This window comes from Rattus norvegicus, chromosome 8, assembly GCF_036323735.1.
Source record: "Rattus norvegicus strain BN/NHsdMcwi chromosome 8, GRCr8, whole genome shotgun sequence".
NCBI classification, from domain to species: domain Eukaryota; kingdom Metazoa; phylum Chordata; class Mammalia; order Rodentia; family Muridae; genus Rattus; species Rattus norvegicus.
Genome location: NC_086026.1, coordinates 72,717,605 through 72,736,046, shown reverse-complemented (window position 1 = coordinate 72,736,046; position 18,442 = coordinate 72,717,605). Strand labels below are relative to the sequence as shown.

General features: G+C 43.9%; 1 protein-coding gene and 1 long non-coding RNA gene across 10 annotated transcripts in view; one reads left to right on the top strand and one right to left on the bottom strand.

Moving 5' to 3' along the window:
- Positions 1 to 18,442, top strand: part of Map2k5 (mitogen activated protein kinase kinase 5) — a 227,780-nt gene that overhangs the window by 12,349 nt on the left and 196,989 nt on the right. For 8 of the 9 annotated variants that reach the window (XM_017595501.3, XM_006243229.5, NM_017246.2 and 5 more), the window contains exon 3: positions 7,732 to 7,799. The exons of the other annotated variant lie outside the window; for it this stretch is intronic. In XM_017595501.3, the coding sequence (XP_017450990.1) occupies positions 7,732 to 7,799 (68 nt within the window). The remainder of the gene's footprint in view (positions 1 to 7,731; positions 7,800 to 18,442) is intronic. 9 annotated transcript variants of the gene reach the window in all.
- Positions 1,936 to 2,905, bottom strand: LOC134480190 (uncharacterized). The gene is made up of 2 exons (XR_010054411.1): positions 2,751 to 2,905; positions 1,936 to 2,157 (listed from the first exon to the last, which is right to left on the bottom strand). It is a non-coding gene; the product is annotated as an uncharacterized LOC134480190 (long non-coding RNA).

Genomic DNA, 18,442 nt, shown 5'->3' with positions numbered 1-18,442 from the left:
ATTTTATGTATTTGAGTGTTTTGTCTACATATGCATCTGCGCACCAGATAATGGCATCAAGTTCCATTATAGGCAGTTTCAAGCCACCATAGAGTGCTGGGAATTGAACTCAGGACCCATGAAGACCAGCCAGTGCTCTTAACTCCTGAGCCATCTCGCCAGCCCCTTGCATTTTTTTTTTTTTAAAGATAAGGTTTTTCTGTTCTAGAACTCATTTTGTAGACCTGGCTGGCCTTGAACTCACAAAGATCCACCTGCCTTTGCCTCCCAAATGCTAGGATTAAAGGTATACATACGCCGGTAGTGCCCAGTGAAGTCCAGCTTTTTTAAAACCAGAAAAAAGTCAGAAGTCAACAGTGACTTAGATTGTGCCACATTGGGGAGGTTGGTGTATAATTTGGCTTTCTGGGCATTTGAAATCACTGTGGTAAAGAGAACCTGCTGCTCTTAACTTTAGTGGCCATATATATGTGCTTTCTGAAGGTGGGCCTCATCCACAGCAATGTCAGAAAGCCCTTCCTCTCCACCCTCACCAGCTCTCTCGGGATGAGCAGGTTTCCTCTCCTGTTAGTGCAGTGGTGGAAAGCTACTGTCTTTCTCATTATGTATTGGAAGAGCGTTGGTTCCTTCCATCTGCAGTTACTGTCTGGACTACTTCCTGGCACCTTTCCCATGCATCTCTTAGGCTGCCTTCTTTCTACTTGATTTCCAAGCTTTCTACAGGCAGAGCGTCGGTCCATTGTCTTTGAAAGGGTTTTTGTCCAGTCTGTTTGCTGTTCTTCTCAGCTTGTTCTGTGCCTTTTATTCTGTCTCTCTCTTTTTCTCTCTGAATCTGTCATGCTTAAAAAGATCTTCCCCATCCCGGGTGCTGAAAACATTTGTTTTACTTGCATTGCCTTTTCTTTCTGCTTTAATAGGGTTGTGCACATGCATGCTGTTTATTAATTATGCATATTTGTGTATATCATTCGTTTTTTTAAAATAAAAAGCATGAGGGTTTTTTGTTTTGTTTTGTTTGTTTGTTTGTTTTTGTTTCTTTTTATGACTAAGATTTGAAGATTTGAAGCACTTGACTTTACTCTTACCATCTTCAGCATTTGCTGGTGGGAACAGTCAGATGGGGTCCAGTTTTACTCTTCATGTGGATAGTTGATTTCATGCCAATTATTGAATACTTTGTCTTTTCCCAGATGTGTGAACATTTCTGATATGAGACTGAATTCCATAACCATAAAAGATCCTGTATGTTACGTTGTAGGCCTAAGGGATGCTGTGGGAGCTTGGCACTTATGAAGGCCCAGAGTCCCCGCTGAGTCTCTCAGTTTCATTAGCAGATTAATGAGTGCTCCAACACACCAGGTGATAAACATCAACCGTGCCCGCAGATGCGTTTCCTGTGCGTGTCTATTGCGTGCACAGTTCCCTGTATTTTTCTTGAGACTAGTAACTATTAGCCTGATGTTGTGGGACAGGGAAGTCTCAGGGGCAACTTGAAAGATGAGCTGGAAGGCCATCTAGACAAATGCTGCCTTGTGCTCACACACACGCCACGTGTTTCTGCATTTCCATGGTGCTACCCTTCAGATATTTAGGCCTGAAGCCACCCCACGTCTTCATCCTTGTCAAACTGTGTTTCACAATTTGACGAAGAAAGCATGGTTAGAAGATAAATGTGTCTTCTATTTATTTTACATTTTTGAAAGTTTATTTATGTATATATGGATTTGAGTAGAGTGCCCATGGAGGCCAGGAGAGGATATCAAATCCCTGGGAGCTTGAGTTATAGGAAGTTGTAATTGGCCCAGTGTGGATGCTGGGAACTGAACTTAGGTCCTCTAGAGGGTAGCAAGTGTTCTTAACCATTGAGCTATCTCTCCACCCTCTTAACTCTGAAAGTTTTGTATCCACATCTTATTGAATGAACATTCTCAGTTGTTTTAAATGTTTGGGAAGTTTATTTTGTGATTTAGATGGGAATCTTTTTTGTTTAATTTGCCTACATGTGTATATATGTACATCACATTCATGCCCATAAAGACCAGAAGAGGGCGTCCGATGCTCTGAAACCAGAGTTACAGATGACTTTGAGCCTCCACGTGTATGCTAGGAACTGAACCTGGGTCCTCTGCCATTGCTTCAACCTCCTTACCTAGGAACCTGTAAATAAACATATCGTGTCTTTATCTTAAATCGGGCACTATGAGCTTTTCAAGACAAACTACAATTATGGAAGTTGTAAGATTTCAGAGTGTAGAAAACAAACGTAGCTGAGTGTTGGAGCAGCGCCTGTAGGAGGCGCCTGTGTCTGAGCAGCACAGACAGTCAAGGGAGGACAGCTGTGTGGGAGTCCCTTTTTGCATCATGGGAAAGTTCAAGTCTAACCATATTTGGAAGAAATGAAGTTTCATTTTCTTAAATTAGTATATATATTGAAAGGCCATTATTTATAAGCAAACTAGATAGATTATAATTCATGATGAATGTACACTGAGTCTGAAAATATTGAACACATGAAAGTTAGTTATGCAAATTTGAGGAGCTTTGAGGAGCAAACCCCCTGAACCTGTCTTCATATAGGGGCAGCATGTGGTCTGTTCTCACAAGCTCAGCTTAGGGAGGTGGAGTGGTGCACACTGTCCCGGTGGTTCAGCAAGGTGTGCTCAGAAGATTGCTTGAGCTGTGAGTTGAGCCTGCTTGGGCTGCACAGTGACACCCTAGCTTTTAGGGTGGGGGACAATGACAAAACTCACAGCATCTGTAGCTTGTTAGGCCATCATCACCCCCAACAGGAGTAGGAAAGCAGCCTCCTAGGCCCCTGTCCCAGCCTTCCTCCTGTGCATGCAGCAGCCAGGGTGACCGTCCTGGAAGATGAGAAAGATCAGAAAGCCCCTGTGGCTCAAGAGTGGGTGAGGGTGGCTCCTTCAAATGCTCAGCGTCCAAACGCTGACCCTTTTTTCCCTTTCTTTCCCTCCTTGCATTCTTCTCTTCCGCTTTCTCTTCCATCAATTCCTCTGTGTCAGATGTTCCTTCTCCCCACAGTGCTCTTTCCCAAACTTGAGCTGTGTGTATCATCACTCGGGTGTGTGTGTTTCTATCATATGTCAAGCGCTCTGCTTGCTTTTTGCTTTTTACCATCCCTGTGCCCAGTTATAACACCTACACATAGTAGGCACCTTGTTTTGCAAGAAGGAGAAGGAAACAAAGAAATGGAAGCACTGGAGTACTGGGGGGGGGTTTGGGGGGGGGAGGCAAGCTCGTGGATATAAAGGTATGACCACAGAAAGCATGGCCAGCCATCCTGCCTAGATCAGTAGACTCCATCCCTGAGAACCACTCTGAACTTGACATCTCTAGAAATTTCCTGCTGATGTCTTTTTAACCTTTACAACCATGTTTCCATTTCTCTCCTGCTGTTACTGTAGTTCTATTGACTCCCACCTGGCACAGAAGGAGTGTGACAAATGACACATAATATATTGCCTTCACTTTCTGTCACTCTTTGTGGAAAGCCCTCCTGAGCTCCTCCTGTTGCTGCAGTAGGTGCTACAGATTCCCTGGTTTCTGCTGTTTATACACTGGGCCATTCTGATCTCCCTACCCAAGGTGCTGCTTCTCTCTGGGGCCTTTATATGCCTCCTCTAGGTTTCCCTTTCAGATTGCATGTGCCTTCAGATAAAAATCGTGAACAACATATGGCCTGTTAGAAGTCTTTTCCCAAACTCTGCCATTTTGTATATTTGTGACACACTGCAGATTTTGTAAAGATTGCTTCATAATATTTGTTTGCCATCTGCCGTACTCTATTTGGTATCTTGCTAGGATTTTTGCCTCCATTTTAAGTGACATTAACAAAATCCAGCCAGTGCATAGACATTCCTGTTCTCCCCTTGCCTCCCTAATGTGCTGGAAAATCATATTACTATGCTCCAGGCAACTAGAGGAGTCTGGGACTGTCATTGTGAACCAGTGTGTCAGATCTCTGAGCACCCCTCCCCCCGGTTATATCCAGTAATGTTATTTTGGTCAGATGGCAAAGAACCTCATGTATCAGACAGAAAAGAGTTTAGGTTATTTCCCTCCTTTGCACCCCCTTCTGTGCTACCCCCTTCTGGGGCTCTGTTCCAGCCCTTTATGCCTTTAGAAGTCTTGGTTCCCTTTTAGTACGTTCTTATGATTTGTTACTCCAGCGAGTTTAGTTTTAAAGTCAATACAGTTTGAAAGGCAAACAGCCAGGGTGTTTGCTGGAGCTGTTTGAACCAGTCTAACTTCCGTTTAAAGTGTTTCAGGTCACTGTCTACTAAGCTGCTTGGTAGCGTGTCTACTTCCTACTTTCCCTTCTTCCCAAGCTTGCCATTTAACTGGTTTGGGAAAGAGGTTTAAACACTGAGGTGAGTGGCTTGTGGCCGAGCCTGCCATCCTAGGGTCAGGGACAGGTTCAATTTCACTCTTTGGCCAGCATCACCTGAATTCTCACGAGTGTGCTTATCTTTTTTTTTTTTTTTTTTTTGGAGCTGGGGACCGAACCCAGGGCCTTGCGCTTCCTAGGTAAGCGCTCTACCACTGAGCTAAATCCCCAGCCCCGAGTGTGCTTATCTTTATGTGGTTATTTTTCTGACCCAGCCTCCCCTTTGGCAAGAACAGGGAGTCTTCATTAAAGCAGCTAAGCATGGAAATTAGAAGGTAAAGCAGTCCCCTGAGAAACCAAGACCGCCGTCAAATAGGGTCTCCTGTTAGGCTATAAGAGCTATTAGTCATCATGCCACATCAGCTTGATTCTTATCACCAGGCTCAGTTGGAAGGCTCCTTTCAACTGGTCTGAGATCTCCCTCTTGGAGTCAGCACTTCTCTCCCAACCCTTCTTGTCAGCTTGAATACCTTGGCTTGGTCTGTCTGTTTTGCATGAGGCGCTCAGTGAGGAATTGCCCCGATAACTGACTTCCCTAGGAAAAATCTCAAGCTTACCTAGAAACCAGAATTCCAGAACACTTTAAGTAGTCTTAGGTATCTAAGGCTGGGTTTGAGAACTCAGAGATTTCTACCCCATTCCATCTCCTACCCACCACCCACTTCTTCTCTCCATCAATACTTTCTTATCTTAGAAATATAATTATATGTGGTGTTTATGGAATTTATGCTTTCTCATCAGAAATCATAAAACGCTCTTCACCTGTTTTATTAAACTCTGAGCACTTTTTTGTTCTATTCAAAGAATACCTTCCTGAGATCATGTGTATGTACGTGTGTTAGAATTTGAATATGGGCTGTCCCTTTGTAACCATCATCTGCACAGTTAGTTCTGATGCAGAAATGAGATTTGCCAAAAGCTCCTTTGTGTTGGACAAAATCTGACCCCATTTGATTGATTATATGTGTTCACGCATGTGTGTGCAGGTGCACGTGTATTTGTATGAGTGTGTCTGTGGCCAGGAAGGCCCACGGAACCGCTCCCCTCATCTTCACCTCCCTAGCAAAGAGATTCTCTTTGCTTGATCTTCACATTGCTTTACCTACTGAGTCATCTTCCCAGCCCTCTTTGAGTTGGCTTTAAGTCAGAAATAGGAAGTGCCTTCATTTGTGGTAGTACATAGTCGTATATGCTTTTATACTACCTTTTTTTTTCTTATCTGCTGAATTTCAAAGACTTCCAACTTAGCCTTGAATATGTTTCTAAGATCTGTATGGAAATACCTTTTTTTTGTTGTTGTTTCTGATAGCATGGTGTTTCTGTCTAGTTTGTCCTTAGGAAGTCTATTTTAAAATCCAGAGACAGGCAAAGCAGCTCTTTTTGTGCAGAGATCGCTCAGACGCACTGGGACATGGGAATGTGCCCTTCTGCACACCAGTGTGGTGCTCTTGACTCTTGCTGTAGTTTCCAGTAGGGGTTCTTGACGGCTCCCAGCTGTTTGGGCAGTGACTTGCAGATGCTGTTTCTCGTGGGGCTGGGGAACTCTACAGCATGAGGCTTGGGAGAGAAAGCACTTTGAGAGCTGTTGGCTCCAGTTACCCAGGGAAGTGCTGCTTTCCCTGCTTCTGTCAAAAAGGAGCCAGTGGTATTCTGCTATTGGTAGTAGACTAATTGAGACAAAGCACAGACTCCTTTCCATGGCCCCTATGGCTTTGTTATCAAATAGGAGGACATCTTCAGAATGTCTACAGCTGGACAGGAAGGTATGCCTATTGGTATGCAGTGGGCGATTCATGCGTTGAACCAAATCTCGCTGTTCGTTCAGAACTGTGCAAACATATTCTCTTATGATGAGATGTCCAATTTGTCTGGTTTGGAATAGGAACTTGTAGTCAAGGCAGCAATTACATGCTGTAAACAGAAATATAATGCTAACTGCTAGCAAGTATTCAGATTCTGAGCATGCTGCCCAGGGCCCACCCCTTCTAGATTGTTACCGGAGCAGGCTGTATACACCATTCAAGTGTTTTAGGCATTTTTCTTTGACCTATGTATTTAGAGCTTCCACATCAACTGTCAAATGCTTCTGCTCATGTTAACATTTTGTTATTACATTTCATTCATTCATTCATTCATTCATTCAGTTAGTGTGTGTGTGTGTGTGTGTGTGTGTGTGTGTGTGTGCCTCTGGGCATGCATATTCTGCAGCATATGTGTGGAGGCCAGAGGACAACTTCTGGGCATTGAACTTCTCCTTCCACAGTGTGGTTTCTAGGGATTGAACTCAGGTTGTCAGGCTTGGAGGCAAGTACTTTTATCCATTGAACCATCCTGGTCACCAATGTGTTCCTACTCCCGACATGTTTTCTTTAGAAGGATGAAGTATCAAAATCTTCAGAAATAACCAGAAGTCATTCTGAGTCCAGCTTAGGAAAAGGTGTGGGTGCTGATTCAGTCAACAACTCTATTTTAGGTTAAAATTGAGATCTGATCTTTTCAAGAGGTCTATCTTTAGGTTTTTGAAAGCAGCTTTTAAAACTAAGAGAATTACTGAAATGAGCACATTACTTTTAGATGTGGCCTCTTTCCACTTATTCAAATGTGCACATTCTGGTTATGGGTTCTGCAGTCTTAATAGCCTCAAGTCTTAAGACTGTTACATTATTCCAGAATAACACGCTTCACCATCTTCCGAAGGTCAGAGGAATGGGACAAATGAAAATCTTTGGAGAGAGCTTTGAAAGTTAGGGCGAAAGATGGGAGCCCCCATTAGAGTTGCTTTGCTTTTCTCCTTGTGCGAGGCCCCATGCCTGCTTCTGTAAAGCAGAAATCATCCTGGTGTCCATGTTGCAGGTTGCAGTGTGGTTCTTAAGGTGGCAATGCACATGAGCACGTTAGAGCACCTTGTGGGCTGCAGTGGTGTCAGTGTGGGACATTCTCACCTGCTTCAGTGACGTGATGGCTTGCCTGGGAGAGAGGAGGAATAGAGAACAGGAAGTCCAATGCCACCTGAGACAGAGTTCTGACTGTAGGACGGGCCTGTCTTCTCTCAAAAGCTGACACGTTGTACTCCAGTTAAACGCACCTGACTTAACATGTATGCCTAGAATAACTAGAGAAATACTTTGATTTTCACCTTTCTTATAAAAGAAAATTTTAGTTCTTTCTTTAGCAAGGGCTCTAAATCCTTTTCTAGCCTTGGTGAGTACTGCAGCCATGTGCACCTATTCCCTCAGAGACACAATGAAAAGTCAAATAAATCTTCAAAAATAATAAAAAAAGAGAATGCAAGTCTTACTGCTTTCATCGTATTCGTTTTTAAACAGATGAAGATGAAGATGGTGATAGGATTACAGTAAGAAGTGACGAAGAGATGAAGGCAATGCTGTCCTACGTAAGTGTGCACACGAGGGCTGTTTCAAGATAACGCGTGTGCGTGAGTGCGTGCGTGTGTGCGTGTGCGTGCATGCGTGAGTGTGTGTGCGCACGTGTGCGTGTGCGTGTGCGTGCTTATGCTGGCGTGTGCTGACGTGTGTGTGTGTGTGTGTGTGTGTGTATGTGCGCGTGTGTGCATATGCTGGCGTGTGCTGGCGTGTGCGTGTGCGTGCGTGTAGGGCAGAGGACAACTTGCAGGAGTTGGTTCTCTCCTTCCACCATGTGAGTTCTGGGGATCCAACTCAGGTCGTCAGGCCTGGTGGTAAGTGCTCTTAGCTGGTGAGCCATCTCATTAGCCTAGCAAACAAGGACCATTTTTAAAGAATGTTAATGGAATTGAGGATGCTGTTTCTTGGGCACAGTGAAGATAGTAAGTGAATCACAGTTGCTATAGCATTTTTCTGTATAATAGATAAGGTTTTCAAAGATTTCCTTCTGTGAAAGTTAAGGGCATTATTTTCAGAAGACACTCACTGATCATATCATGAACATTAAGAATAATGCATCTTAATGACTTTTGCATTAGGTATGGTGCAGACTAAATGGACTATCAATTTCCTGTATTTTTTATGCAGTACTTAAAGTAACGGCTCATTAAAAATGAACCCCTGGGCTCTAAAAAATTTTTCAAAATCTACTTTTGACTGGAGATGTCTTTCACCCTTCCAGACTGCAGCTATGACATAGCTGCAGGCTTCCGGGTGCAGGAGTTAAAGATGTACTCCTGGTTGTTTTATGCCCTGCTTGCACCTTGAAATGAACAGCAAGGTGGCTCCCTGATCCAAAGTGATGGGGGCTGCTTTCTTTGGTATTTCAACTTTCCCTGAAATTTTGCATTAACAATTTGTCCTGAGACTGAAATAGGTGCCAGAAACAGCACATTTCTAATTGAAACATTATTAGAAATTCTCAGTACCGACTGAGAAAACTTCATAAACAACAGGAGACATAATGCTTCCCTGAGTTTCTCCCAAGTTTTATTTTACTCGTTAGTAATCTGACTGGAAAACCTTCTCTGTGGTCTGATGGCAAGCCCTGTGCCAGTGGAGCCACCGCTCTGCTCTAGGTTCCTGGCCTCAGGCAGACAGTTTAGCCTTGAGTACCACAGTTGCCTCATCTGTCAGTGAGTGGCACACGTCCTTCCTACTGCCCAGGGCCATGTAATGATCAAATGGGTGAGAGATGTGAAATGCTGTGCACGTGCAAACTGACATTACGATAGGCACAACAGACAAGGCCAGACAGGTGCTTTTCTCTGAGACTCTAATTGCAGCCAGCAGTTAGGGTGTATGTTTTGGATAGCCCTTAACTTCAACCAGGATATTGTTTCATCGTAATGAAAACTGTAAGCTGTCTGTGTGGGTTTCCGCCAATAGTTTTAATTTAGGGTAGGAGGAAAGAGAACAAGAGGGATGGCATGATTAACAGAGCATTGCATTCCTACCAGCCCAGAGTAGGAAAAGTCAATTTCCCATTGACTTCCCATTAACTTATGTGGGAGTCTTTGTGTACTGAGAATTTAGAGCTGAGATCATCAGTACGTGGAAGACTGAGCAGGATTGTCTTTGCCAAGGCGTTGCTGCTTTTGATAGATTGGCTAACTCTCCCGAGAGCGTGACTCCTTTGTTTTTAGAAAACGCATGCACACAGACGAGTTCTGGTTTTCTAACGTAGGTCTTTGACAACAGCCTATTTCCTAGACATTCAGCAGACCCACATAGAAACAGTATAGATTCTCAGAAGACCTTATAAACTGTACCTGGAGAAAGAGAACTGAGTGTGACCCTCGTGACACTGCTAACCTTGTCCATGTCTGTGTGTAGGGATGGTGTGTGTGTGTGTGTGTGTGTGTGTGTGTGTGTGTGTACAAGCAGGTGTGAGTACACATGGAGGTCAAAGATCTTGGTCGTCAGTCTTCACTGTCTGCCTGTTTGAGTCAAGGTCTCTTTGATGTTAGCCACTGCATATGCCAGAGTAACTGGCCTTTGGGCTTCTGTGCAGTCTGCTGTCTCTGTCCTCCATCATGCTGTCGGGGCTCTGGGATCATGGACACACGCCACCACACCTAGCCTTACATGGATTCTGGGGAAGCCTCACCCTTTCATGGCAGCACTTTCCCCACTGGCCAGCTTCTGAGCCCTTAAAATGTGGAAATAATCATCTGTGATAGATACTAGCTCTGCATTTTAGGGGCTAGAGATTGAACCCAGACACTCATGTTTCCTAAGCACGGCCCCATCGCCGAGCTACCCTCCATCTCTTCATCTCTGTTTGGTGACTGGTTGAAAGACATGCCCAGGGTCTTAAAGCTACATTGGAAGTTCAGAACCTGGAGCTGTGGAGATAGATGGCTCAGTAGGGAAGAGAAGCTACTGCTCTTGCCAAGGACCCGAATTTAGTTCTCAGCACCTACTTTGGGTTGCTCACAACTGCCTGTAACTACAGTCCCAAGAGATTTCTGGTCTGTGGGTACCCACATACGCATGCACAAACCCGCATACAGACTTTCACATAACTGAAAGTAAATTTTAAAAAGAAAGAAAATACAGATTTTTAAGTTTGGCCTTTCTAAACTCCACAGCCATTTATTCTTTCACTAGTGTTTTCCTGGTCTGCCACCTGGAATATCCTACCGGGAACTATGGCCAGGACATTATAGAATTGAAATGATTAGTTTATACAGTATCTTAGTTGTGCTGTCTACACCATACATTCTTTATAAATTATTCTTGTTTGTTTTGTTTTGTTTTGAGACAGGGTTTCTCTGTGTAGCTTTGGCTGTCCTGGAACTTGCTCTGTAGACCAGGCTGGCCTTGAACTCAAGATCTGCCTGCCTCTGCCTCTTAAGTCCTGGGATTAAAGTTGTGAGCCACCACTGCCCCCAGCTTTGTGCTTATTTTTCAGTTGCAGTACTTAATCATTTTTTGTTGTAGAAACATATTAGTCATGACCTTGTTGTCATACAACATAACCTCGTAAGACATATCCTTAAACGTAGTCCTTGATATTTTTTTTTGAGAGGCACTTCTTGGTCTGAAAATAACACAATAGAGTAGTTGGCTATCCTTTTAGTCTGTCTCTGTTCTGACGGTTGGACATCCCTCTGGGGCAGCTTTGCCATAGAGAACTCTGTAGACTGAGCTCCACAGTAGCCTTCCTCACTAGTCCTCGGGAACACCAGCCTGATACTGGGATTCCGCATTGCTATTTATTTATTGATATTTTTAAACATTTTTAAAAATTTTTCTTTTCTTTTTAAAAATACAAACCAATTGCAATTTCCCCTCCTTCCCCTCCCTCCAATTCTCTAGTTCCTCCTTTCCCTCCCAGATCCATTCCTCCTCCATTTCCCCTCAAGGAAAGAGCAGGCCTCCTAGGGATATCAGCTAAACACAGCATACCAAGATTCAGTAAGACTATGTACAAACCCTCGCATCAAGGTTGGTGAGGCAACCCAATAGGAGGAAAGGGGTCTCAAGAGCAGATGAAAAAGTCAGAGACAGCCCCCGCTCCCACTGTTAGGAGTACCACAGAAAACGCCAAGCTAACAACTATAACATCTGTGCAGAGGACCTAGGTCAGACCCATGCAGGCTTGTGATTGCCACCTCAGTCTCAGTGAGGCCCTGGGAGCCCTGCTTCATTGATTCTGTGGGCTGTGTTCACCTGGTGTTCTTGACACCTCTGGCTCCTAACAATTCTTCTTCTCTACCGTCCTCTGGGTTTCTCTGAGCTCCAAGAGGAGAGGCTTGATAGAGATTTTTAGCACTAAGTGCTTACATAAAAAATTTGGTACAGTTTCATACTAGAAAACACACTGAAAGCTCTAGAAGTAAGCATACTGTGGTGGTTTGGATGTGCCTGGCCCAGGGAGTGGCACTATTTGGAGGTGTGGTTTTGTTGGAGTTTGTGTGGCCTTTTTGGAGGAAGTGTGTCACTGTGGAGGTGGGCTTCAAAGCTCCCCCCAACACCGAAGAGTCAGAATTTTCCTAGCAGCCTTCAGGTGAAGATGTAGAACTCTTAGCTCCTCCTGCACCGTGCCTGCCTGATGCTGTCATGCTCCTACCTTGATGATACTGGACTGAATCTCTGAACCTGTGAGCCAGCCCCAATTAAATGTTTTCCTTTATAAGACTTGCCTTGGTCATGGTATCTCTTCATAGCAGTAAAACCCTCACTAAAACACACACCCAAGAGGAGACAGCAGGAAATAACCAAACTTGGGGCTGAAATCAATAAAATAGAAACAAAGAGAACAATACAAAGAATCAGTGAAACAAAGAGTTGATTCTTTGAGAAAATCAACAAGATAGACAAACTCTTATCCAAACTAAAAGAGGGAGAGAGAATATCCAAATTAACAAAGTCAGAAACAAAAAGGAGGACTGACAGGCACCCAGGAGATGCAGAGAGCCAGGAGGTCATGCTTTAAAACCTTTACTTCACAAAATTGGAAAAGCTAAAAGAAATGGATAATTTTCTCAGTATTTATTAAATTCAGATTATTTGCTGGGTGTGGTGGCTCATGCCTTTAATCCTAGCACTGGTGGGCACATGTCTGTGAGTTTGAGACAGCCTCGTCTACATAGTGAGGCCTGTTCTCAAAAATAAATCAATGATTAAAAAATAAATTCGACTTGGCTCTGAAAGGATTTGGCATAGAATGGAGGCATGGGAGAGCCCTGTGGTAAGAACAAGACACAGCTCAGGCTTTCATGGGGATTGAGGAAAGTTGCAGTCACTGTAAAGTCCTGAAGAAGCAGTGGCGGTGACTCACCTCTGTCCTCTAATCATTTTCTTCTAATGATTTCAAAATGAAGAGAGTCAGAAATGCAACCTCGGTGTCAAAGCTTGCTGAATCATCCCCCTCCTCCCAGATAGGATGCAAGGATTTTCTGGCTTTGGGCCAACACAAATCTAAGTTTTTACCAGTAATTTAAATAGATTTTCATATTAGACCTGAAAATGTTGGCTTTTTAATTGAAAACTTATCAATTATTTAAATTGCCAGCAGCCCGAGGCTGTTAATTTTCTGAGTGCTGTAATAATGGCAGACGGTGGTTTTTGATACATGTGAGGCGGGGCCTATCGTGAGGCAGTGAGGGCATGTCCTGGCAGCAGGCTGTGTGCTGCTAACTAACCAGCGACAAACTGAAGGCTGCCATCGAACATCAGGACCGTTTCGGCTAAGTTATTTAGAAGTTGTATTCTTTCCCCATTCAATATATTTTTTAAGAGATAATGAGAAGAAAACAAAGCTATAATAAATTGTCTTTTAAGAAAATGTAAAGTAATTTGGTCTCCAAGGAGATATTTAATGTATTGAGAGACTTCAGCAGCCAAGTGTTATTACAGCAGCGTGGCGATAGCTCTCTGCATTCTGTTATGAGTTTGTGTTAATCAACAATCTGTTTTTATAGCGTAGTTTCTTGTAAGTTATACTGCTAGAATATTCTACTTCTGGGATCATGGCTTCTCCTCTGACACTACTGTATCTTTTTAATTCCTCTATAAAGTATTTTTTTAATTAGAATTTGAAATGCTTTATTAGAAAAGCGTACAACCTACATATTCTAAAAACTAAATACCTGATCATTGCGAATTATTTAAAGGCCCCTGGTAAATATTCCCTTATTGTAGTTTAAATTTTGTTGTTTTTTCTTATTTTCCCACATTATTTTTTAGAAAGATTAAAATAGGTGGGTGTTGTTTTTCTGTGGTCTGTTGTATTGCAGCTTGGCAGTGCCATGGAGGGCCTTTAGTGAAGGGCTTGCAATGCTAACTCTTCCTTGGATAGCCTTTCAGTAGCAGCCCCCTGTGCAACTGTGACTGATTCATATTTATTTCTGCTCGGTCCCCTGTCTAGCAAAGGACTTCGCATCAGATTCTCTTACTACTCCTAGGCTTGTGAGTGGAGCAGAGTACTAACAAGAATAAGTCTCTTCATTTTGCCCATCCTCTCTTTCTTATTTCCCACATTGCCAGAAGATGCAGGATGCGTTTTACTGTAATGCCTCTCATTATAGCAGAGACCTTGTGTTTCCATGGAGTGTAAGTATTCCCTTTGGTGTACTTGACCATTGTGTACCTTGTTAGGCAGTGGGTACCATCAGGGAGAGCACTCTTTGACCTTTGGAGCACCCTGTAAATTGGGCTATAATTATCTTTACCCTGGTCTGCATATCTTGGAGATTGCCTCTAAAATCGTGTTAACCTGAGTAGAGCTGGAGGGCACCTCAGAAGTCTTGTGTGTGCCTTTCTTTCACAGGTAAACACATAAGCCTTTGACATCTGCTTCTGCTTCAGAAATGTGTTAGGGGCACAGATCTGGACCAAGGAGGCCTGGACAGACTCCATTGGCCCCCAATCTGTTTCAAGTGTGGTTTTTATTCTGGTAGCTAGTAAGTTTTACTGAGAAAATTTTGTAAGTACTACTTTTTCTTCTTGATTATAAAATGTAAGGGTTTTTTTTTCTACATCGTTTATGCAGATTATGGTCTTCTGAAAGTTGAAAATTCTTGGCCAAGTTTACCACATAATATGCTGTCCATTTAGGCATATTACATTTAACAAGTAAACCAAAAGTAGTCTGGTTTTCTCATCCTATTCAAGGTACATACACACACACACACACACACACACACACACACACACACACACACACACAGATGAGAAAATAAGAATAAAACTTATTTTTAGAGCTAGATCATCTTTTCCTTTCTGTGTTACCAAGGACATTTGGGGGTCTTGAGATAGAAATAAAAATGTCGTAACCTCTTTTTATGCCTACCTCGTAAAGTATCTCGGGGCATGCATGGCATCCAAAGGGGATTTGTGTGCAGCTTTGGAAGAAAGGGAAAATACAGGTAGGCCCCACCTCCAACGCACCAGGAAACACTGGAACTCTGCCATATCTTCGAGTCCCCAGGATTTCGGTGTTGGTATGGCTTATTCATACTTGCTCTCTGTGGAGAATGAGTAGCGTATTTATAATGGAATGTCCCAATTGGCCTTGTCTCCATGGCCAGGTAGTCTTGTCCTGTTGCAGTGGATGGCCTGCGTGGCAGTTTAGACCTCTTCAGAGAGGAAAGCAGAACTTCTAGATGGCAAGTGGAAGGTTAGTGTGGACACTGCCCCAGCTTCAGCTGAGAACACCTGAACATATTGGACGAAGGGCACACTGTGTTAGCTAAGTTGAATCTCACCTGCTGTTGGCTTTCTATTACGACCATCGGGAGCTTCCTAAAGTCCTTTATAATTTTGCTAGCCAAAACAAATGGTATTACTAAACCTGGTCAACTTGCTATTGTGGTCATTTCCAAAACATGAATAGGTACGTGTGTAGTGGCATTAGTCTGGAAGCAGACTTCAGAGTTGGTCTCTGTTGATCTTTTCACTGAAAGCCTGTGGTTTTCTTTTTTCCTCATCTTCTCAGTCCATGACCACATGGCCCTTGTCATAGAGTAAGTTAAGGAAGAGTCTCCTTGAGACAGGAGCTGTGAGTTGTTAGGGAAACAGGTGACCTGACATTCTTTTACCAGAGGTTCACAGCAGGCTATGTACATAGCACATATCATGTTAGGAGCTCCAAGAATCCCCTACAGCCCACAGAGATCCCCAGTGACTAAACCTGCCGTGAGAGAATGAAGTACTGAGGCATGGCCCCTGCCCTCGATGAGCTCCTGGAAGAAAACACCACACAGCCCTGTGAGCAGCTCTTACTTTGTGTATTATTTTAATGCTGTAGTGCTGAGCGAGGGATGCTGGCACCTCCAGGAGGCAGAGCTAACCTGGCTCTGTAGTGGCCAAGTGGTTGAGCAGTCTTGTTCAGAGCTTCCTGTGTCACCTGCCATCAGGAACATTGTTTTCTGGGTTCAAGCAAGAGGTTCATAGCACTGTCTCTTTTCCCCCTAAGTTCTTTATAGAAGGTTTCCCATGTACCATTTTTTCCCCTTAGTTTTGATCTTCCTAGTGACTTTAAGGTGAGTGAGGCCAGTAATGTCCCCATTTTTACAAACCTGTGTGCCTTTCCTTAGGTCACAAAGTTCTCTTGTTCTGTGACTCACTCACTCACGCACTCAGGTAGTTTCCAAGAGCCAGGATATTCTGGGTGATACCACACTGGTCAAGCAGCTGATGGAGGTGGGCACGGTGAATGTGCAATCCAAGCCCTGCCCTTCTCTCCACACATTTACCTTTCATGGTCCTGCGGGGGCAGCAGCAGAGAGAAGCCCAGATTAGGACAGTAAAGCCAGCCTGTCCCAGGAGAATGACAAGGATGAATGCTGAGGCACAGGGTGCCTGTGAGCACAGAGAGCACCAGACCCATCTTTGAGGACAGTGGAGGCTTCCTGAAGAAGTCGGTGTCCTGGTGGAGTGGACAGGGCCCATGGGACTGGGAGGAGTGTTCTGGGCAGAGGGGCAGTGTATTTAAAGGTTTAGAGACAGAAGACAGCATGGGGAATTCAGGAGAAGCTGCCTGTGATTCAACTTATAGGGATAACAGAAGAAGGAGGGTGTGTGGGAGAAGAATTCTAACACATAGTCATGGTATGAGCTGTTTCAGACCAAAGACAGTGGTGGCTGCAGGGCTGTAAGGGGTCAGGAGATTTGGGAGTTCAAATCCCTCCCAAATCCACATGAGTGGTCTAGGAAGGGGGTGGCCAGGATCAGTTGAAGCCATCTCCTAGAGCCCCTGCACTTCATGACTTGGCAAACCCAGGTGGCAGAAAACCAGATTGGAATCTGAGGGAGGTAGAGAGGCAGGGAATTAAGGTTTGAATTGTAGCATGGGAGGGGGCTCTGATCAACCAACTGGATGTTCTCCAAATCTCAGGAGAGACATCTAGGCTGACATAAGGTTTGTAACTCGACAGGCTCTGCTTAGTCTTCATGACTGCTCTGCTGATGGAGACCCGTGAAGTGGGGGTGGGAGGGAGGGTACAGTGAGAAGGGAGGATTGGTCAAGAGCCACAGGGGCCTCACCTCCATCAAGGGGCACATTGGCAGGACCGAGAATGAGAGTAGCTGAGGGGTGGTGGTGCTGGTAGGGTGCTGTCTGAGCAGAGGCCCCCCAAAGGCCGTGAGTGCAGGGCTAAGATGGCTGAGTTCAGAAGCCAGGGCTCTTTCTAGCAGTCTGCTCAGTGATCCTGTCTGTTTAGTCAAATATTTAGGGTATGTGTGACCCACCTACTGTTTATTTCTTAGGTAGTAAGCACGTGTTTCATATTGTGAGCATTGTGCTAGAATAAAACCTTTTGTTGTTGTTGTTCACTAATAACCTATGTTTATTAGTTTATTGGTAAGCTATTTGTCTCAGATTTAAACAGATGAGTACACTAAACATATGGAAAATTAGGAAAGTACATGAGGTATTCAGTGTTGAGTCTAACATGTATAGGCCTTTGTGGGGGAGGGCTGCCCCCCTTTTTGATAGAGAATCTAAGCCTTGTAATACTAAACTGTGCTGTTTTGAACTCAGGTTGTTGGGTTTTGTTTTTTTTAAATATCATAGATTTCCACCAAAATCGAATTCTTGATTGAATTATGCTGTTGTAATTAGAGCTGGGTTCATAATAGGAACACTGCTTGACAAACTTGCAAACAAAGCCAACACTAGTACTTGTTACTCTTTGCTGCAGCTGGCCTTCCTTTGGAGATTAATTATAGTTTTGGATAACCACACTAAACTCTGCCGCATTCTTATTAAAACTGTTAAAGGGTTTTGAAGAACATCTCAGAGAGACTCTGAAACCCATCCAAGCCTGGTGCTAGAGATTACATTAGCTATCGTAAGACTGATTAATCTCTTACCCGGTTAGCATATTGATTATTGCTGCAATTACTGCCTGTAATGGATTATGGGAAGGAGGGACAGCTGAAGCCAACACTTTCTAATGCTGCCAGTGGGTTTCGTTTGGGGAACCTATTTTGAACTATGTATGTAATCTGCGTTTGCCATGATGGAATGCACCAAGGTAGGAAGTGCCGGAAGAGTGCTGCCGAGTGTTGGGAGATGATGCACGCTGTGGATTTGAGCGGATGAAGTCCTTCACTTGTGCTCTTGCTGCAGTTTAGCCTGGGAGTCCCCAGTAATCTGGGCGATAGGGTGAGCATTCCACCTCTCCTTTGGAATCCGTGATGCCGGTAGAATCAGGGTCCATTTCAGTCAGTACATACTTCACAAACGCCTACTGTGTGTAGGTCATATGTTGAAGTACAAACAGCCAACACATGGTAGATGGCCACATTGTGGCTTTTCTGTTCAACTCATGTTAGCTGTCTTGGTGTCTGAGGTATAGGCTTTCTCTGTTAGGACTTTTTTTTTTCCTTTTGTTTTGGTCAAGCCAGAGTCTTGTCTCTGCCATCAATGATGATTTTATTACTATTTAGAACAAAATGGGAGAGAATAAAGGAAGATGATGCTGCAAACACAGAGGACCAGATTTAATTAAAACCAGTGGTTTAGTTGAGGTCTTTGCTATTTTCTCTGTGAGGCTTACAGCACTCCTCTGGCTGGACTTCATTTTACAACCTAGCAGAGTTTGACACAGCAAGGCAAGGCAGCATTGGCTCACTGGTGCCACGGGTCAGGAGACAGCCA